The sequence below is a fragment of the Caretta caretta genome, chromosome 9, assembly GCF_965140235.1.
Source record: "Caretta caretta isolate rCarCar2 chromosome 9, rCarCar1.hap1, whole genome shotgun sequence".
Taxonomy (NCBI): domain Eukaryota; kingdom Metazoa; phylum Chordata; order Testudines; family Cheloniidae; genus Caretta; species Caretta caretta.
The window spans coordinates 42864674-42887603 of NC_134214.1; the positions used below are offsets into that span (position 1 = coordinate 42864674).

The following is a 22930-nucleotide window of genomic DNA, read 5'->3' on the forward strand; positions in this document are numbered from 1 at the left end:
GCTCAAGAGTCTGAAGAGATACCACCAATGATGCCTCTGGAAGATCCTTCGCATCAAGTGGTAAGATCGCTGCACTAATGCCAGCATCCTCACTGAAGCCAATGTCACCAGCACTGAAGCAATGATCCTCATGCAGCAACTCCACTGGGCTGGACATTGTGTGTGGATGCCAGACTCATACTTCCCAAAACAAGCCCTCTACTCTCAGCCCAGCCATGGTCAGAGATCCTGTGGTGGTCAGAGGGAACACTATAAAGATACACTGAAAGCTTATCTCAAGAAAACTGATGTGGATACCACAAGCTGGGAGGAGCAAACCTCCAACCAACCCAAATGGCACCATATCCTCCATCAGGCAGTGGCCTGCTTCAAGGAGAAGCACCTTGCCCTCAAAGCTGAAAAGAGAGAGAGAGAAGGAAGTAAAAAGAAAGAACTTTCTCTCAGCAGGTGGCTGACCCTCCAGGAAATGTCTGTACCTACTGTGGGCAGATCTGTGGTTCCAGAATCAGATTCCTAAATCATCTCAGGGTCCATATGCAAATCTGTGGTAAACAGGCCACAGCAGCCCATCTACAGCCCTATTCTGACTTCCATGAGCCTTGGTTACTACTTGCTGGATGACCCCAACACATTCCCAGTTCTGAATTTTCCCCAAACCATGTGCTTTGCAATATCCAGTCCTCTCCTGGGCAGTTCAGAGAAATAATATGGTTTGTTCCTCTAAAGAAACAAAACAAAACACAACACAGATAATTAAATGTAACTGGGGTAACTACATCCTTCCCTTTAAACACAGGACTTAGTTGGTTTATGGTAAAAATGAAATAAATGTATTAACAAACTATATATAGAATGAAATAAATTCAAGTATAAGGAATAAAAGATAGAAAGTTACAAGCCAAACAAAATAAAATATGCTTATGCTCTTATAATACAGTAATATTGTTTTCAATCAGCTGAATATCACTTGAAGTTCAGCCCCCCTGTCTTTTTAGCCCAGTAAACCTTTTAAGTTATTCTTCTGAAAAATTAAACCCAGAGCAAGCTGCTTTCTCCTGCTGGGTGTAGATGCCATGCTGTGTTCTCCCACACATGCTAGTGTGAGGTTTGTCTCAACAAGTTGGGAGCTTATATGTAACCTGAGGTAAACACACATTCATTTTTTTGGGATAGACCTGTTTAACAACTCCCTGACATCACTAAAATATGATCAAACCAGGTATAATTCCAGTACATGTCCATAATTCTTAATACCCACCTCATACATACATGGTGCAAGATTATTAATCATCAGTGAGTTATTCATTTTCAAATGATATCTCACAAGGCATATTTTGTATAAAGATTATTACAATAGTGTACAGGTTGTGAATACTGGGGTGCTTAGTGTCACACCTAGAAATCAACAATCCAGCTAAACCAGATGAATGATTTTCCAAGGGAAGAGATTCTCCATGAACTCACTCATCTTTGTAGGAGAAGGAAGGGGTGTGCAGACAGTATTCTCCCACATGTAACAGTTCCTCTTTCTGAGGAAACAAACCATCCTGTGTTTTAGTTTTCTTAATGACGGCATCTTGTGGTTGGCTGGTGTGTGAAAGCAGATTATAGTTGCTGCAAAGGAAGGAGATCACAAAATACAATTGAAAAATATTTAAACAATGTCCATGGGCTGATTTTTGCTATGTCACTTGAGCACACTTGCATGGAATGACTTTTGGATAGTTGGGGCAGCTCGAGGAGGAGGACTAACAGCAAAGTTCCTGTAACACTATACAAAGATGTTACAGAAATCAAGGAGAGGTTTTAATAATTTAGGTGGAAGGGAGTCAAAGGTGTTATCATAACCCCATCAGTGTCCAACACTAAACTGTGCCAAACAAGGTTTGTGTTTTGGTATAAACAGACCTCAGCCTGTGTAGTACCATGGCAAACACACCATTACAAATCCTTTTAACCTTTTATTAAAGATGTAGGAAAAACAGTGAAAGCATTTGAAATGATAAAGTATTAAGCTTTTTATTTTAGCAACATCCCTTGTTTCCGTTCCCATTAACTGGGTCCAGATTTTAGAAGGAAAGCTCCCCTTTTGTGGCAGTCTCTTAGATAGTAATAACTGTCTATTTTTGGAGGGGGGGGGGAGTTAATTAAGATGAGCTGGAGCTGTCACTGTTCCTGTTGTTAAAGTCTGATCCTGTTTCCCAAGAAGACAACACAAGACAGACACACAAGGGGAGATAAAAGAAAAACAAAGATGAAAATGCAGCCTCTGTCTCTGGTTTGACTTTCACTTGCATCCTTACTGCTGGAGAAAAAACAGGCACTGCATCTGTGACTCTGAGGCCTGGCAAACTTGTACCAGCATTGAACTTTTTAGAGCATTGCTTCTAGCTGCCTGTCTGGTCACAGGTGTACAGCAGAATATACTGTCTTGGCTGGCTAAACCGGACTCTTATTAGACAAATGGAAAGAGGAGAAAGAAGAAATAAGACAGGGAAGGAAATGAATGCAAGGGGAGACAAAGTCTCATATCCCAGATGGTATTTGGGATTTAGCTGAAGTGAGTGTAGGTGGTGATGGCCTCTGGGTCCCTCTCTCTGATCAGGACATCTCTCAGGATTTGAGCAAAGCAGGCCTATAGTCTCAACAGATGGTGGACTCGCAGTCATGATGGTGAAGCTCACTCCATTAGCCAGTCCCCTCCACCCTGCATTCTCCGTATTTTGTCCATTAGATAGGCCTAGTTTGCGGTGTACCAATTTTGTTTAATTGATTTCCAGTTTTCTTATTTACCAAGCATGCTCTTAACACAGTCTGAGGTTATATCAGGAGGCCTTTTGTTTAAGACTTAACTTAGTTTTTCTGTTTCACTTTTGCAACTTCTCCCATCAACATTTGTTGTTGTGACATAATATGAATGCACACTCACTCCTTACAGCTGAGGTTGTAACTAATGTAAACTTGTAGGCCAAGTTCTCACAAGAAGGTCAAGTAGTTGGGGTGCTAGACTGGAACACGAGACATTGGCTTCCGTTCCTTGCGCCACCACAGATTTGGCTGAGGGCAAGTTGTTTAGGCTCAGAACATCAAAGGTATGTAGGCATCTATCTCCTATTGACTTCAATGGTAGTTAAGAGCTTAAATATCTTTGGGGATCCTGGTCTCGGTGCCTCGGTTCCTCATCTGTACAACGGGGATAATAGCACTGCCCTAGCTCACAGGGCGTTGTGAGGATACATACACGAAAGAGTGTGAGGTGCTCGGATAATCTGGTGTGGGGGGCCAGGAAGTACCTGAAATAGACTGCAGTTTATTATTGTTTGTATTACAGTAGCATGTGGAAGTCCCACCCATAACAGGGACTCTATTGTGTGATACTGTACAAGCAAATCAGGCACATAGTAAGAGACAGTCGCTGCCCTCAAGAGCTTATAATGTAAGTCGATAAGGAAATAGTATTATCCCACCATTTTACAGGTGGAGAACTGAGGCTCAGAAGGAGAAAGTGAACAGACTTAGGACACATCTGTGGAAAAAGCAGGAACTGAACCCATTTTTTTCCTGAGTCCCACTTAAGTGCCAAAACTACAAGATCATCCTTCCTGAAGATAAAGCAGTGATTCATTTGACCTCTGAATTGCAAACTAATCCAGTTTGGGTTTTATTCATTAGGGACACATTTTTTAATTAAAATCTCTCTTCCTGCCACTTTCTGTTTTCATTAAGGACAATGGAAATCAGTTTTCTTTGTTAGTGGACAAAGAAGTGACTTTTTCCTAAATTGCTCTTGGACTCAGATTAGAGGTACATACATACAATAAAAGAGAGCTACTGCTATACTGTCAGCTTTCTTCTGGTTCCTGGATTTGCTCTCTGTGTAATGATGATAGGAACTCTGGAGTAGGAACCAAAGTTACTCATAATGTTGTATGGGGGCAATTATTATATAGTGAGACCTATAAGCAGAAGCACATTGCCAAAGCACTTGGAACCTGCCAGGCAAGCCAGAAATATGTATATGTACAGTTCTCAACAACATGTTAAGTAAAGTGTTTACTGTTACATAGAGTCTTCAGTACCTGGCAACAGTTATTACTTTTCGATTTGTTCTCACATGATGAAAGAAAAGGGTAGAACAGACCTGAAAAAACAAAGGACCAACTAAAACCTCCAGGAAAGTTTGTGTCTGAAGGAAATGCAGCAGAAAAACTGGAGAAAGTGGAAGCAAGGACTTGAGCTGTTCAGCGACCAATGGGAGCTGTGGGAGCAGTGCCTGTGGGTGCAAGGGCAGCGCGCAGAGCCTACCTGGCCACCCGTGCACCCGTGCACCCCAACCCCCTGCCCCAGCCCCCTCCCATACCCCAAACCCCTCATCCCCAACCCACCCCAGAGCCCACACCTTCAGCCGGAGCCCTCACCCTCCCCCGGCACGCCATCCCCCTGCCCCAGCCCGGAGTCCCTTCCTACACCCCAGTCCCCTCATCCCCAGCCCCACCCCAGAGCCCACACCCCCAGCTGGAGTCCTCACCCTCCTCTCCCCACCCCAACCCCCTGCTCTAGCCCTCTCCCACACCCTGAACCCCTTCTCCCCAGTTCCACCCCAGAGCCCGCACCCCCAACCAGAGCCCTCATCTCTCTCCCACACCCCAACCCCCTGCTCCAACCCAGTGAAAGTGAGTGAGGGTGGGGAATGACGGAGGGAGTGGGGATGGAGTGAGCATGGGTGGGGCCTTGGAGAAGGGGCGGGGAAGGGTGGGGCCTCAGGGAAGGGGTGGGGCAGGGGTGGTCAGTTTTGTGAGATTAGAAAGTTAGGAACCCTAGTGAAGGAGCAAGAGAGGAATGAAACACTTTTCAATTTGATGTAGCAGGTAAAGGAAAAATACAGGTGTTAAAGAATAAGTGTGAGGCAGACTGTGCTCTGCAAAGGCACGTGTCATATGACAGCCGCAAATATTTCACTGCAAACCATATAGATGGAGACCAACGTGTGACTGATTTAAAACTGGCAGCACAATCTTGTGAATTTGGAGAACTGTGTGAATCACTCATTGTGTATGGCATTGCAGCAATCTGAGTGCGAGCTAGGTTGTTGAGGGAGACTAATATAACGCTTGAACATGTTGTGGACATATCATGCAGATGAAATGACTTGAAAACAATGAAAAAGGCTGGATAAACCGGAAAAACATGCACACATACTGCAACGTAAGCATGCCATTCATTAGTAAGCACCCACGCATGCAGTCACAAGCCATGCCGGGCTTAAACTTGTCACAGTCTGTAAATTTAGTGCAAAAAGTCAATATGCTAAAGGAAGAATCAGAAGGTGACTGGGATATATTTAAAGAATACACAGATGTATTTGAAGGTTTAGGATGTGTAGCATAAAGATGAACTCATAAATTTCATCTGTAATTCATACACTCAAAGTTCCAGAGACATTAAGGGATAAAGTAGAAAAAGAATTGCTCCACGTGGAATAGCTTCAAGTAATACCAAAAGTGGAAGAACCTACAAAATGGGTCAATTCTATAGTAGTTGTAGACAAACCAGGTCAAGAGGAAATAAAGAATATGCTTGGATCCAAGAAATATAAATAAAGCCATAAGAAAGGAACGATTTCAATTATGTACAGTAGAGGAAATCACCAGCACGTTAGTTGAAGCAGTCTAAGCTGTTTTAGATGCCAGTAGTGGATTTTGGCAAATACAGATGAATGTAAAGTTCTAGACTCTGTATATTCGACACACCATTTGGCAATGGCAGGTACAGGTTCACCAGAATTCCTTTTGTCATCTGTTCAGCTCCTGAAGCGTACCAATGAGTGATCCTAACAGACAATTAAAGGTCTGGAGGGTGTTGAATATTATATAGATGATATACTGGTATGGGGAAATATCAGATGAAAAGCTCAAGAGTTCTACAGTGAAAGGAACCTGGAACTGGACAAGAGCAAATGCAAATAGGCTGTGACAGAGAAAACATTTGGGGCACCGCTTGACAGAGGAAGTTCTAAAAACTTGACAAGTCAAACATTGCTGCAATAACTGAAATGGCCACACTGACCTGCAAGGCTGGATTGCAAAGTTTTCTTGGAATTATTACTTACCTTGGGAAAGTAACCACACTTGTCAACAATAACAACTCCTTTAAGCCAACTGTTGGGAAAAGATGTTAAGTTCTCTGCGATGACAAAGCATCTGAACACTTGAAATAATTGCTTACAAGAGCACCTGTGCTGAAGTACTTTAAAGTCAAAGAACCAGTTACTGTGTCTGTGGATGCAAGTGCTACGGTTTAGGGACTGTACTGCTGCAGAACGGGGCTCCTGATGCTTATTTCTCTAAAGCTCTGACAGCTACACAACAGAGCTATGCCCAAGTAGAGAAAGAAATGTTTGCAGTAGTAATTTGGCTGTACTCAATTTTCATCTGTTTATCTATGGGGAAAAAATAGCCGTGGAAACAGACTGCAAGGCTTTTGAGGCCATTTTCAGAAAACCTTTGTCCAGTACTCCACTGAGAATTCAAAGGTGGTTGATAATTCTCCAGAAATATCAACTGGAAGTTTGAGACAGACCAGGGAAAGAGTTAGCAATAGCTGATGGTTTATCCGGAGCATACATGTTGCATGGTGAAGGATTAAATTCAGAGGAAACTGAAGTAGCCATCATGAGATTTATTGCTTATTTGCCTATTTCAGAACAGAAACTGCAGGAATGTCAAGCAGCTAATGCAAATGATGTTGGCCTGCAAACCTCAAGACAAACTATTTTGAAAGGATGGCTAGATGAGTCCTGAAGTACCAGAGGGATATAGAGAGGAACTACATGTACAAGATGGACTTGTCTGTAAAAGTGACATACTCCTGGAAAGTCTCACAAAAGAGATTTTGGCTGTTATTCATAATGGTCTTCTGGAAGAAGAGCTATGTAGATCTCAAGGTGCTGTGTATTGGCCAGGCATGTTTAGTCAAATTGAGGACATGGTATAGTCTTGCAACACGTCAAATCTTCAGAAAGAAAAATCAAAAGGAACCAATGCTACCACATGCAACCTTATACTGGTTGATACAGAGACTAATTATTCAAGACCTTTAAGTATTCAGATTAGAGTTATGGATACTAAATTAAGTTAATACTGTTAAGTAAAAAAGTTAAAATTTTAGTTAAATTATATGTAGAGTGTGTGTGCGCACACGCATGTGCGTGTGCATGTTACATAAAAGGAATGTAATGATAGTGGGAACTCTGGAGTAGGAACCAAAGTTACCCATAGCGTAAATGTAGTGAGCCTTATCAGCGGAAGCTTATTGCTAGGGCAGTTGCAGGCGAGCCAGCAAAACGTAAGAGCATACTGTTACTTAAAAGGTCTCTAGTATCTCCAGAAGAGCAAGTTTGCAACAGCTGTTATTCTGTCCTTCCAGGAAGTTTAGGGTCATCAGTAAAATGAAGAACTGAGAAAGAGACAAGTCAACCCTGAAGTCAATAGGCTTGCATTGGGGTTTAAGGGCGCTCAGCACCTCACTGATTTTGGCCTTCCGTTAAGCAAACATCAGTAACTAATACGAAAATGTTAACACATTTTCACACATAACACATAACAATGAATGATAATTCTTTTGTTCCCAAGCCCGCGGGTCACTCAGCCACACTCTTCATATTAGTGCAGAATGCTACTGACCAGAAAGTGTTTCCCCAAGTAGTCTTACTACAGCTGTTAAACTAGCTAGCGTCACTGATGCGTTGTTTCAACAAATTCTTCACCTCATCAGCATTACTAGTATGCCATAGCACTCAGTTTGGAAAATCCCCTCTGAAAGCAAAAGAACCATTCCTTTTTCTAGTGCTCCTGCAAAAAAAAAAAAAAAAAAAAAAAAAAGAACTTGCAAGAGGTGGGGACTGCTGTTGGTTTAGCAAGAGCTCAAAAATATTTTCTCTATTGGACAAGCAGCAGTGTGTTTAATTTGGCAAATGGTTTTATAAATAGCAGCTCCATCCGCCCCCATGGAAATTTTCAAAGGGGAACAACAAGTAAGAAGTGGTATGAGAGAAAGAAGGAAGTGGCACAAAAATAAGTAGAAATAAAATTGCATTGACTCTACACAGAATGCTGTCAAGTGCATGAAGTAAATAAACGGAACAAATAGAAATACCTTTGATTTCTAGCCACTCCAGATGCAGCCATCTTGGCTGGTTCTGGTAACAATAATAGGTTAAAAACTGCAGATAGGAATGTGACTTGAAGATCGTTTCCCTCAAACGCAATGGTTGTCAAGCTCTATTGAGTAAACCACTTCTAAAGATAGAGATCTTCTCTTTCCCTTATCTCATATCCCCTGCCTGCTTCCCAATGGCAAATGAAAATACTTGTTCATATGAAAATATTAGGGTAATGAGGAGACAAAATGGAAATAAGATCCCTTTAATCCAGTGGATGATGCTGTGTGATAAGGTTCCCTCCCCCACTATCATTTTGTATCGAAGCTGACTGTTTCCTCTCCAGTTTATCAATAAAAACATCTCTCACTTCCTCTGGCTTGCACTGTTCTAATCTTCTGGATCACTTTGCAGTTTGGTTCCTCTCTCTTGTGTATTTTCTGTCCTTCCAACGTGAGCGTCTAGCAAGTTCAAGACTCACCGACATGGCACTTCCTGCTGGTCATCTTGGGAACTGGCTCGATTCCAGCCCAGAGCACCCTGTGCAGCCTGGTGGCTCACCTGCCACTGGCCCCGTGTCCCTCCCCGACCCCGGTGCCCCTTTACCTCGGGGTTCTGCCCCAGCAGTAGCCCCACTCTCTCTGGGTCTCCCGTCACAGGGGAACCCCCAACCCTCTAAACCCACCTTGCTTCAGTGGCTACTGCCAGTCATCATCTAGCTCCCGCTCACTGGAGCAGACTGCAGTCTGTAGTGGCCACTCACCATTGGCAAGAGGTTAGATGACCGGTAAGACTGTAGGTATGGCTTTGCTTTGTCCAGTTGTTCCATTGCTCCAGATATATCAAGGTCAACACCTTGGGAGTCTCTTGCTTACAACATTTATTTCAAACAGTATGTCATGCCAGAGCATTAAGCCACACAGCAATGTGAAGTTATGTATGTTTCTGGTGATTCCATTTCCCTCTGCCACTGTTCTCCCATGAACAGTTCCTGTCATAGCATTATCCTCCATAATGGCAACTATGGCATCATCATCATTGGTGTTTGATAGGCTTTATCGCTTCCACTTAACTTTCCCATCGTGTGGCACTCAGTGGTTTCAGTGTCAGAGAGGATGTTCCCAGATGTTGCTTCAAAATTTGCCATCGATGAGTTGATGCAGAGAAAAATATATAGATGCTTTGAATTACATTAAAAAATTCAGCAGCCTCACTAGAAGCTGTTGCTGCATCACTGACCACCAAGTTCAATGAACGAGAACTGCCTGGGACAAATAAAAGCTTGAGGATTTAACTCTTGGATTCGTGTTTGCACTCCTCTATTCTTTCCTCTCATGTTGGCACCATTATCGTAGCCCTGACCTCTCAGGTCAGCTATCGCAATTCCCGTATCTTCCAGCTTTTTAAAAAGCACATTTGTCATACCATCTCCTGTAGTATCATCAATGTCAATACATTCTAGAAAATGCTCTGACAGTCACCATTGCAGGGACATTTTCACTAGGTTCTGTTGTTGTTACAAAATGCACCATTAAAGTCATTTGTTCAGTATGGCTGATGTCAGGTGTGCAGTCCAGAATAACAGAGTAATATCTTGCTGACTTCAGATCTGCCACAATCTTCTGTTTGACTTTTGTTACCAGTAACTGTATGATCTCATTTTGAATTGTTTTTCCAAGGTAGCAGTGTGTGTACATTTCTTGGGTGGTGACTTTTCTTAGATGCTCCTGGAGTACAGCATCAAACTCAGCCATCAGCTCCACAATTTTAAGGACGTTTCCAGTGCTTGGCACATACTGCTGATCTGAAGGGCCACGCAGTGCTAGGTTTTGGGTAGTAAGCATTCTCACAATGGCAATGAGCCTTTTCAGAACATTTTGCCAATAAAGAGACTCTGATGCAATCTTCTCTTGATGCTGATCATCTATGGTGGCCTTGAACCTTAGTCTCACCTTAAGTTCTTTCCACCTATGGAATGCTCTCTGGTGATTTGCTGCCTTCTCATGGCATGCCAGATTTCTAGCCAGATTTTTCCAGTCCTTTGTTCCTGTCGAACCCCATGTGGCTGGAACATTAGACTGGAAGAGTTTGCAACAAAAACAGGATGCAGCATTCTGGGTTTTTGAGTACATAAGTCATGGCCTCTCCACTTTGTCACCATTGGGGATTTCGTGCCAGTAATGTGTTGGATGGAAACTTCTATTTTCATTGTCTTTGAGGAACATGAAGTTTTTCACTTGCTGTGGCCCATGCACTACAAGGAAGTCCCTCAGGCTACTGCTCAAGTGGGTCCACAGTCCTGGATCATCTCGACCTAAGGAACTAAACTCAGCAGCAGCTATTTCTTGCGCCTCCACCACACTCTTCTCTGAGCTACACTTTTCTTCAGGAATGTGCATGGCTACAGCCATTTGAGACAGCGATATGGATGCTGCAGTAGCTGCCAGGTCACCTGCACTCTGACTAACTGGAAGATCATGCATCTCCTCACCACTCACATCCTCACTGGGGCCGGAAGGCTCACCATGAACATTTGTGTCCATGTATCTCAGGAGAGCTCCTTCCTGCTTAGATAGAAAAGCTTCCTTTGCTTTCTTTCTTTTTCCGAATGCTACCCCAGAGGGGCGTTTTCTTCTTTCACTCATGACTGCTGTTCTGTGCCAGCTATTTTGGGTCTCAACACTCAATTGAAGGGGACAAATGAGCAGGCTGGTAGCAGGGCCTGAGTGAGGGAAGATATCAGCGTCTTAAGGGCCTAGCTGGCTCCTACTACTTCAGTTGACTGCCTGTTCTCCTCAAGTGGGTCCAGGGAAGCAGCAGGAAACAGGTTGGCTTAACTACACCTCTTGGGTCCAGGGAAGCATCAGGAAACAGGTTGGCTTAACTACACCGCTTGGGGAGTGAGGATTTTTCACACCGCAAAGTGACATAGTTAAGTCAATCTATTTTTCTAGTGTAGACCAAGCCTAAGGCTGACAGGAAGACTTGACACAGTCATGCTGGGTGCAGAGAAATGCTTGGGTATTTATCACTCCAAATGGTCAGAAAAACTTTGACATTCTAGGACAGAGTCTTATCCAAGGCTTATTGAAGTCAATGGACTTTGGATCAGACTCAGAATCCAGAACTGAACTATAACTAGAAGGAAGTGTTATTGCTTGAAGGCAAGCTGACACTTCACTGTTATGGCAGAATTAGCTCTGGGGGCCACCAATAGTCCATGAACCAAAGTGTGGGAATCTGAGCTTTAAATATCAGTATTGTATCTGTCCAAATTAGACCAAAAGATTGTATGGGAGGGGGAAGGTCATAGTCCATGGCCTTGTATAAATTATAAATAAGTTAAAAATGCACTAACATATTTTCATTTAAAAATGAAACATTTAAACCCTTTCCTCATTTTAACTGTCAAGCCCTGAGTTGTTCCTGATTCTTTGACCCTTCTGCAAATATTGCTGATGCTGCAAGAACCGAAAACAGCACAGAAAAAGATGGTGCTTTGCATATATTGGGAATGCCGTTAGCTCATTCAAGATACGGAGAGTCCTGGATTCAGCTCCATCAGGTAAGTAAAAGAGGAAGCTACTTTCAGATGTTATAAAATTCAGCTGTAATATTTTATTAGTGATCTGAGCTGCTGTTCCAAAAAAACCCCCAACTTTACAGTGCACCTTTTGAGAAGTCAACTGAGATATAAAAATTTCAATCTCTAACAAAAGGGGAAAGTGCCCAAACTCTTTTCCCAGTGACTCCATGCAGTTCCGTTAATGCAATGACTAAAATTCAGTACTTAGTTATTCCCATGTAACCCTACTGAAATCAATGGGACTGGCAAAGATATGTGTGACAGGGGAGACTGGTGTACGTGTCTGATTCAATGCCCATTAAAGTCAGCAGTGGTGCTTCCATTGACTTCTCTGGGCTTTAGATCAGGCCCTAAGGGTATGTCTATACTGCAATTAAACACCCATGGCTGGTCTGTATCAGCTGACTTGGGCTCACGAAGCTCAGTCTATAGGGCATTTTAATTGTGATATAGGCACCTGGAAGGGGGAAGGATCCCAGAGCTTGGGTTCCCACCCGAGCTTGAACGTCTAGACCACAGTTAAACGGCCCCATAGCCTGAGCCCCGTGAGCCTAAGTCAGCTGACAATGACCAGCTGCAGGTATTTAATTGCATTGTAGACATTCCTTCAGTGGCCAATGCCCAGAGCCTGAAAGAGATCAGCCTTGAGGCAAGCAAATAATAAATGAGATTAACAGACCTGAGGTTACTTAAAAGAATTTGGGATAATCTTGTATCATATAGGAAAGGCCATCAAAAATACAATTGCCATGCATCAGCGTTATTGAGACATTTTTCTTAAGTATCAAAGAATATTACCCTCCGAGGGTTAGACACTAAACAAATGTTTTTGGGTTTTTTGCCTGATTTTAACCAATTCAACCAATTTAACCATTTTATTACGTCTTCCTAGTTGGCACCTCTAGTCATCAGTCATTGAGACTCTGCCATGGACTGAATAACCTAATTATATCCCTTTCTCACTGGCATCTGAGGACCTTTATGACAAGAAGAAAAAATAACCTGTAGTTTTGCTCCAGCATGATGGATAGCTGTGTAAATCCACCAATTTATGCAGATCATAAAATATAGGCATTTTTTTCAGCTATAATTTAATTGATGCTCAGTTTAAACAACTTTGACTATATTTAAGAGACGTCTTTTTTTGAAAGTCATGAGAGAAATGTGGCAAATGATGTGTCCGCTGGAGTCCTGCAGATGAATGCTGGCTGACGTTTTTAGGTCTTTAGCTGAATGCAGTTTAATAGGAGGTGTGCTTAAATATAATGTAGTGTTTAGTTACAGATTCTGTTCATTAATTAGGCAAAACTTGGTCTTCAGTGCTCTCCCACAGCTCCAGTTTTGAGTAGAGTAATCACAACATGAGTATCTTAAAATGTACGTCTGTTGAGGATAGTCACTGCAAAAACAATGATTTCTGGATCACATTTGCTCGGTCCACAGGTATAAAGATTACTTTTTCCAGTTGTAATTCTGTAGACTTGAACCTTGGTTCTGAAAGTCAAGCTGCGGTCTTCCTGGCTTATGCACCATCATAATTTATCAATGATAAAGGGCTTGTGGTCCAAATCCTGCCCTCAGTTACACTTGCATAGAACCACAGCATCGACCTTATGATCTCTCTGTTCGCATACCTGTTCGCAGTCATGTTATATTTCAATTCCTTGTCACAGAGTCTTTCGGGGAGGGAATCCTTCAGTTTTCTCAGTGCTCCCATGGTCTTTTCTCCCCCCATTTCTGCCTTTCTAGAAGCTGGAAGATAGCTTTTTCTCTCTTGATGATACCTATCTTAACACTTGTTGGAAGTCAATACAGGGTTTTTTGTTGTTTTTTTTTTTTAAGATGCGATACTGAGAAAGATATCCTAAGACTAAATATGTCAAATCTGTGTTTCTAATAGGGTCAGATTGTGGGTCCCTGCACAGAAATACAGAGTTCTTCTAACTCATCCTGACATGAGGTTCCGGTACCAGAGATGCAGAGATATTGTGCTGACTCACCCTGGCACCAAACAGGTGGTTCCAGTTAGCTAAAACCGAGATTTGCGTTTCTCTCTGTGACTGTGAAAATTAGGTGTAAGGAAAAAGAGTCTGTTTGTTGTTTAACAGTCAAACAAAGGTCAGAAATGGGATAAGTTTGGATCCTTTGTTTAGTGTGTACATTGTGGTAGGAGCATGGTTGGAATGCTACCTATTTACAGGCACCTAGTTAGCACCCTAATTTTCAAACTGAACTGAGAACCTGCAACTCCTATTGATTTCATTTTAATCAGTGGGAGTTGTGTGTGCTAAGTATTTGAAAATCAAGCCACATAAGTAGGTGCTTATATATACATATGTGTACTTAACTTTAGGCACCTACATTTTGAAAAAAATTGGCTTAAGTGACTTGCTTAAACCATGCAGTGAGTCAGTTGCAGAGCCAATTTATATGGATTCTCATCAGTGCCATTTGTGAGGGTGGTGATTCTTTGCAGTGGGGCTACCTTTTCATTTGGAATCAGGTCTCCATTTTAATCAAAGAGAAGACAAAATTACCTACAAGTGCTTTACGTTACTCTATTGATTATTTTTTTTATCTGAGCCCCTTTATATTGGTCTCCATTGGGGAGTTTTCAGATTTTCAGCATATTTAACTCTTGTTTTTGTCTTCTAAACTTGAAGGCTACTTCATTGGATTGCAGATTGTAGACAGCTGGGGAACATGTCACTCAAAAGGAAGTTGGGTGTTTTGAAGAAGGTAGGCTGGACTGCAGGTCACTGTACTGGGTTTACCAAGCCCAGTATAAAATGTTCCCTACATGTGGAATTGGTCAAAACAATGAAAGGTGAGAGGAGTGAATGATGCATGCAGACTCACTGTGTGAATATTGTTGATTCAGGTTACAGCATTGAAAGGTTTCTGGAAATTGGTGGACTTTGAATATTAATTTACTAATTTACGTTCTGGATATTGTTTCTGACTATGCCAAAAAGCCACCAGTCCCTAGCTTACCCCAACCCATATCGCTGTGCCTGATTATCCTCGCTCTGTTTTTATACCTCCATTGACACCAGTACAGCTCCTTCTTATTTATTTTGGAGTCAGAGGAGAGTTGGGCTTTGGGGATGTCTACAGAGAAGAAACTGAACCCGTGGCAGTGAGTCTCAGAGATCAGGTCTACAGATGCGGCCTTGTGCTATGGCACTAAAAAAAAAAAATCACTCTAGATATTTCTGCTTGAGCTCAGAGATCCACCCCCCTTGCTGGCTTTCAGAGCTGAAGACCCAGCCTGAGAGGAAACGTCTACAGTGCTCTTTTTAGCACCAAAGCAGAGCTGGGCTTTTAGACTCATTGCTGCAGGTTGAGGCTTTATTTTTGTGGTGTGGCCATAACTTTTGACTGTCTGGTTCCTTTAAATGAGATTTAAGCTCTTAAGGCTCAGATGAACAAAGCTATTTAGTCTCAATGGAAGTTAGAAGACTAAATACCTCTGTGGATCTGGGTATAAATACCTAAATCACTTTAAAAAAATATTGAGGCTCCAACTCGGGCACTTTTGCATATGTTACCATTAGCATAATAAAGACACAAAAGCTTTTCATATCAACCTGCAGATAAGCACCACCCTGATCTTTCACTGATACTCTTTTGCAGTGTAAACATCTCCAAGTTATCTTAAGCAGCTACAAAAATGTTTTCAGGGCAGGCTTTTCCACACATTTTCTGTTTGACATCCCACTGAACTCTTACATCTAGCCTTCTGCCCTGCATAAACCTCATTCACAGGCTATGCCTGCCCTAAGAGCTAGGGGGTGTGATTACCCCCTCCCCGGCTCACATATACATACGCATGCTGGCTTTCCTCAAGCTAACCTGGGTATAAATAGCAATGTAGCCACAGCAGCAACGGTAGCGGCAGCAGAGCCATGGCTCAACTGGGCCGAGTACAATATGTATTTGGCACAGCTGAGCTGTGTCTCCGCTGCTGCTGCCCATCCCTTTGCGGGGAGGGATAGCTCAGTGGTTTGAGCTTTGGCCTGCTAAACCCAGGGTTGTGAGTTCAATCCTTGAGGGGGCCGTTTAGGGATCTGGGGCAAAAATTGGGGATTGGTCCTGCTTTGAGCAGGGGGTTGGACTAGATGACCTCCTGAGGTCCCTTCCAACCCTGAGATTCTATGATCCTGTCATGGCTACATTGCAATTTATACTTGTGCTAGCTTGATGAGAACTAGCACGTCTTGGTACTGGAGCAGAGAACGATCACACCGCTAGCTCATAGCGTAGGCTTAGCTGTACTTGCAACAAAAAAACAGGAAGCCCCCACCTAAGAAAGCTAATAACAGTTACTCTACAGGTCTACCCCCACATGGTAGGTAGGTTCTGTGACTTCAGCCTGCACATCCTTAGAGAAACCTAATGTTGCTGATACCTTTTTCAGTTCTCTGTTGTCACTGGGGAATTTTGCATCCCAGCCACTTACTTTTGTAATTACGTATTTTATAAAAAGGGCACTTAGTGGCTGTGGGTACTGAGCTCCTCTGTTAGTTCACAGGATGAATGCAGTGCAGGATGTGACAATGCAAATTTTCCTCTTCCTCCTACTAATAATATGCCTGAACCTTGCTTTGGAGGGAGCTCCTCTGATGAGAGTGTTGTTCAGTACATTGCCCATTCAAATCCTTGGTCTTTCTGGAGAGACTACCAGAGACTGTTTGCGTGGTGAACGCAGGGAGTGGGATAAGAGTTGTTTCAGAAGCAGATAAAGGCTATCACTCACTTTACTCAGGGTACTAAGTAGCTTCCACATGGAAACAGTCACAGTTTCAGGATTAATTGCACCTTTGAACCCCTTGTGATTTTCCTTGAGGGCACTCTCGTAAGGTTTCTGGCTCCCAGCCATTACCTCTCTCGGGCCGAGACCTCCACCTCTCTCCTTCCAGACTGTGTTTTAAGCTTTACACCTCCCCAACACTCTGATCACAATGCAACCCTTGTCGTTAACCTCTCTCCAGAGGCTCTAACAGTGTACACCACTCACTAACCTTCCTTCACAAAACACACTGGATTCGTTCCTAAAATAAAAGCACCACAGAGAAAACATCTAAAAACAAAAAAGTTCCTATGCACATGCTAAAAATTTAAGAGGTCACCCCTCAGTCTTATGAGGCTCTAGTAGGCCAAAGCCTTTCCAATCCTTCTATGAGGGTGTGGCTGTTAGACAGGAGGTCCTGTTCACTTGCTGGATCAAAAAGAAAGCCTGAGTCAGTGTTAACCCAGATTTTTATCCCAGAGACCTTTTTTTGGTCTGGTCTCTGGATAAGCTGGTTTGAACTAGTATAGGTGAGCTTCTCCAGATGTTGGTACCTCTCTGGAGATGTTACAACCTGCATGACTTGCTGTAATCACCTCTCACAGTTTTTGGTTCCTGGAGATGTTTGTGGTAACCCTCCCTGCTCGAGTTCCAATCCTTAGCGCAGAGTGAGACATAAACTGAATATAATATGGTCCCCACAGATATTACAGGGCATTGCAATAACTGTCACGACTTTCTCTCTTTGTGAAGCTCAGCCACATTTGAAATGGCCACCTACAGGTGAAAATATCTGATTTACAAATCCTCAGGTCAGCTAGTTTTCTCCTAAGCTCATGCTGCTAAGCACAATGTAGTGCTGAGTCTTGGTGATAAGACTGTCTTTTGATTTTGTCCAAATGCCATTGGTGAATTTAGCTTGATATGTTGTGAATGTAAAATGAAGTCAAGATAAGAACTCTCACTCTCTGAGCCCAGATGGTTTCAGGGGAAAAAAATCCTTCCCAGGGCTACAGATAATGGTAGGAGTCAGGCTATTAACCTCTAGACCTTCTAGGTCATGATCAGGGCCTCATGTACACTGCAATTTCTCAGCACCAATATGATCAAGTCACTCCACTTATTTACAATTTCTCCTCTCTTTGCCCCCTTCTTGTGGGGTTGGAACATAAGCTACTCTCATGCTTTTTGGGGTGAAACACCCTCACTCCATACACCTGACTAGTTCTGCTGGCTGGTGTGTAGATGTTGGAATGAATCCAAGTTTCCATTCACTCTGTGTCCCTTCTTGGTCTCTGTTTTGCAGGGGTGGAGCAGGCCCTCATTCTCCTGTCATGCTGCAGTGTCCTATGTGGTGCTGCAGGGAGAGGGGTCCGTGTAGAATCAGGTAACAAACCTGTAATGAATAGTGTTCAGCGAGCTAGTCATCTAGTGAAGAGAATTAGTCATTGTATAAATTATCTGTCAACATTCCCCAAATATTATAATCAATGACCAGTATTCATCATAGTAACTTTGGCACATATTCTCCCACCATTACTCATGCTGAGAAGTACTTTACTCTGCAAGCAGTTGCATCAGTTTCAATGGTACCATTGCGATGGTAAGATGCTCTTGAAGAAAAGCACTACTCACAGCGAAGAATGATGGGAGACTTTGGCCATTTGTGAATATTTCCAAGGACTTGACTTCTCAACATTGACAATTGACTAGGGTCATGATGGATCTTTCTGAAGGGTGTAAGAAGTGGTTATGCTGCCTCTAAACTAACTCCTCTTTTGTTCAACACTCGCTCTCATGAATATTCTTTGATGTCAGAGAGTAGTGGTACAGAACAAGTGGATTCACCTTAGGCTAATGCCCTCTTCAAACTGCTGTTCCTTCAAAGTACAAATAACAAAAGATTGAAAGGCAAGTTTATTCTTGGGGCAAGCACAACAACAGTCTAAGTCAATAGCAACAAGAGGACTATACACATGTTACAGAAGCAAGTACAATTCAGGAAAACTGCTTCAAAATACTCTTTAATAAAGACCATAGAATACTGGTCCTTATTTAGGCTTGCTCTATGAATTATTACCAGGACACTCACAATCCCTCAGTCTCCCATGAGGTAGCCCCTACAAGATATTCACCTGCATAGGCAAATCCCCAGTGACTGTCCATTTCTTCTCCGCTAAAAGGATTCCAGCCTTTTCAAAGGGCGTTCATGGAGTCCAAGGTTCTTTTTCACTCCCCTTCCATTACCCAATGAGTTAGGCCCAGATCTTGCACTCAGTGAAGCCAATGGTAAAACTCTGAGGGGGCAGGATGGGATCGTTAGAGCATGCTTTCTCCTAAACTCAGTTAACTTATCTCTGATCATCTGAAGTGAGCCTGATGCATTTGGCATAAGGAAACAAGACACCTGCATCTTGTTTCCTCCGGAGGTGGTGTCAGGTCATCTTTCCAGGTCAGATGCAGACATATAGAGCCCTATGTGCTCTATGATATATCGTTATTTACATAATTTTTTGAATACTATGACTTGGTGCTACTTGGTGGGCCCTATATGCCGATGGAAAAAGTTCTCTATCCTACTATCATGGCAAAACTCACTGCTGTTTTGCTGCCTGCAGTGATTCAGCTAGTTAAGCACATGTCTGTTTGCAGTTTATCACGTAAATGACAAACCACTCAGGTCAGCTCAGGCTTCCATACAAGAAGATCCAACTCTCATTTTCCCCAGATGATGAAAGCAACAACCCACAATATGCTTCATTGCTAAAGATACAGTCAAGGGATGTAGAGTGCCATTTAATGGAGGGGAGAAGGGGTAAATCTGAATGGTGCTAGGACCCCATGAGCCATGTTTCAATGCCACTCACTCATATGTGGCCCAGTTGCATGGGCTGCATTTCCTGCCCACCACAAATAGCAAGACCCAGGGGATGGCTGTTTCAAACCTGAGTGGCACTGTGACCTTGAGCTTAATAGTGGTCAGGCCAGGGCTTGTGTGGCCACCCCCTATCTCTGTAGCATATGGCTTCAGGGATTTCTCTTTCAACCTTGGGATGCTTGTGTTCGTGCACAAAAATATGTGTGCAGTTGTGCAATTATCACATTTGTGAATGCAGATCACAATTAGACAAGCATTTAACTAGCTATTTTTGCATGTAAATTCCAATCTGAATGTGCAGTAATTGTGTATCCTGGGCTTCTTAGGGCTTGAAAATCCAATCTTCAATATCCCCATCAAGAAACTCTCACCCATTCATTCAAGATTAATATGAGCAGATTTGATAGTTAGGACCAATTGTCCTGCTTTTTTATGTTGCCTTCCCTGGGGAAAGTAAAGCAGTGAGCTAGGTCACATACATATTACCTAAATTTTATATTACCCAGTGGCATATGGATAGATGAGACTTGGCTGTGATTAGACATCAACTTCACAGATTTTGTCTTTGGTAACATGGACGATGCCTCCTGAAATTCCTGGCTTACAAAGTAATAACAAATGGCGTCTAAGCAGCAGTTAGTGTTTGCTATGATTGAGGCCACGTGCAAGAATACATTACCTTTGTATATTACTGGGCAGCTGGTGCTGGTGGAATCCAGTATAAACCGAACAATGTGCCCAATGTTAACAGGTAAGAAACATATAATGAACACAGCCATGTTTGTAGAAACAATGTAGATCGCTTTCTGGATTTGTTTTTCCTCATGTGGATTTGTTTTCTTCTTTCTCACAAGCTTCTTAATGATTTGAATTGAACAGAAGCTCAAGATGATTAATGGTATAAAAAATCCCCAAATAGTAAAGGCTAATGTCACTTTGGACGGCTCCGTGGAAGACTTTTCAAAGCAAATCCCAGAGTTGTCTTGCTCTTCCAATTCTACAGCTAAGCAAACAGAACTTATCGTTAGTAGCCACAGAAATCCACTGGTGACAGCTGCCTTGAAGGGGGACCTCAAAGTCATTGATTTTAGGGGGTACATTATTGCAATGTATCGATCAACAGCTGTGATGGTGATAATATAGATGCTTACATGCCGGTTTATAAAATATGAGGCTTCTAAAGCCAAGCACTTGTTATCTCGGTGCTGCATCTGGTTGTGGGAAAATGCTTTGAAGGGCAAAGTGAAGAGCAAACAACAGTCGGCAATCATTAAGTTGATCATGTACACTCTGGTTTCTGTCCATTTAGACAGTTTACAGCAAAACACCCAGAAAGCCAGAGCATTAAATAGGATTCCAAAAAGGAAAACTGGGATGTATACTATCAGCTGTATGAGATGAAAAGTTTGGGGCACTTGGATGCTGCTGTTGCTGCAGTTCATTTCTGGGTTTGTTCTGATGCACAGTTACTGGAAAAGAAAATTTTAAATCAGAGAGATGACATAGAGCAAAATCATGATGATTTATGAATTTATTTAGTGGTGCTGGTGCTTTGGAGACCTAAAATGAAGTTGGAGTTTACAATCTAAAAACTAGTCATTCTCCTAACGTATGAACTTAAATCTCAAACACTCCAGGAAGGATTGTGTGGAAGGTCTGTTTGCTGCTTCTCCCCAGGCTCTCTCTCATAGTCATCTTCTTCTTAATTAGTAAGTTCCTTGCTTATTTGGTGGAGGAACCGAGAGGGTCCACTCAGGGTTCTTTGCTGCTAAGCTCTGTATCTACATGGAATGATAATATAGACTTTTTTGCCTTCTCTTTCATGCAGTAGGACTTGCCCGAATCATCGAATTCAGTCTCTGCCTCAAACAGCACAGCAATCTGCCAAATAACAAGCACTTAGAGGATTCTGGTGGGTCTGTCAGTCAATGGTATGTGGAGCTGGACTCCCCCGTGTCACTCTGCACCCACTCCTGAAGAAATACAGCTCTATGGAGGCTCTCAAAGCAGAGTTTTCCTAGGGAATAGAGTTCCCCCTACTAAATGGGCAGTGACTCTACCCACAACTTCTATGGATCTCCTAGGATCTCCAGGGGCCAGGACACTCCTGGCGGAGGACTGTTTTAAATCCTCCACTCCAAATACAGTCCTTAGGCAGCCATTGGAGCCACAGGGCTAGGGAAGCCCAATCTGTCTTTGGTCCCAGAGAACCCCTTTACAGGAGTGTTCCCAAAAAGGGGGGGGCATGCAAAACTTACGTAGTGCTTGATTCCCCATAAGATTGGGTGGGCCCTAGGGAGTGGAGATGTGTGATTCCCTACCCCAGTTGCACTTACAGCGCAGAAAGAAATAAGCCCAGATCAAAATGAAAGGCAGACAAAAAACTGAACTGACCCCCAGACCAACCCACCAAATGAGTGAAATCCGAACAAGCACAGCAGCTAGTCTGAATGCTGCCTAGTCATTGTACAGGATCCAGAAAACTTCCAGCGTGAGCAGGCTCAAGTCTGCTTTCAATCAGTTTCCCTCTAGCTATTTTCTCATATCACTGAGGACAGTGAAAGTCATTATAACAGAGTTAGTGAAATGGGGAAGATAAAGCCAAAGCAATGATAAAGAATGAAAAGTTACCTGTTCATTCAAAATGACTAATAAATTGCAAGAGAGGCTTCAGGACTTACTTGAGTCAGATGTTCTAAGGTCTGTGCCGCAGTACACAAAACACAGAGAAAGTTGACTCTTTACAGTCGACACGAACAAAAACAGCCCAACACTACTACATTAGTAACACTTCCCTCCTCCTCTTTCATATAGTTTTCTGTGCACGTTACACATCCACCTCCCTGTCCAGATACATCGAGTCTATTACTGCCCTCTGTTGTGTACCCAGCATTACACTTTTCAGCTCTAATTATACTTGAATGCAGAGCTGAAATGTTCTGTTCCGTAATTAAACAAAATCAGCTTTTATAGTTAAATTTGATGCCCTTAACTTATTTTGTAATTTTTTTCACTAAGCAAAATATAAAAATTGTATAATTCCAAGTTGTTGCTGCTAATGTCTCTTCTGCGACTGTGCCTGGCCCATACACGGGCTATATAACTTGCAAGGGTACTTTATGTCCGTGCCACCCACAAACCCATGAAAGAGCACGACAGTCTGGTGCCTTTTTACACCTTTTAACAACCAGCAGAGTTGGTTAAAAAAAAGCCAATTATTTTTTCCCGGGCCATTTTGAAAATATTTTGTTTTATTGATTTTGAAAAAAGTTAATTTGTTTTTTTCTAATTTTCAAATACTGCTTTTGCTTAAAAAAATGCAAGTTTCAGTAAAAAATTTTCACTTTTTGTAAAGAAAAAAAAACAAAGACAAAACTTGAACCCTTTTTTTTCTATACTGAAAGATTTTTGATCTTCAGGTTCTGGTTTTTCATTTTAAAAAATAAATCCTGGAAAGTGTCAACTGTATTGAAAATTTTTTGTTTAGCTCAAACAATCCTTTTTTAGTTGGGAAAA

The 22930-nt window shown here is 42.4% G+C and overlaps 1 protein-coding gene across 1 annotated transcript; it reads right to left on the reverse strand.

The window, feature by feature from the left end:
- Positions 1-18440: 18440 nt before the first annotated feature.
- On the reverse strand, positions 18441-22208 carry LOC125642590 (G-protein coupled receptor 35-like). Its single transcript, XM_048864196.2, has 2 exons — positions 22096-22208; positions 18441-20883 (listed from the first exon to the last, which is right to left on the reverse strand). The coding sequence occupies exon 2, from the start codon at positions 20854-20856 to the stop codon at positions 19897-19899; it is 960 nt and encodes a 319-aa protein (XP_048720153.1). The 5' UTR covers positions 20857-20883; positions 22096-22208; the 3' UTR covers positions 18441-19896.
- Between the last annotated feature and the right edge of the window lie 722 nt (positions 22209-22930).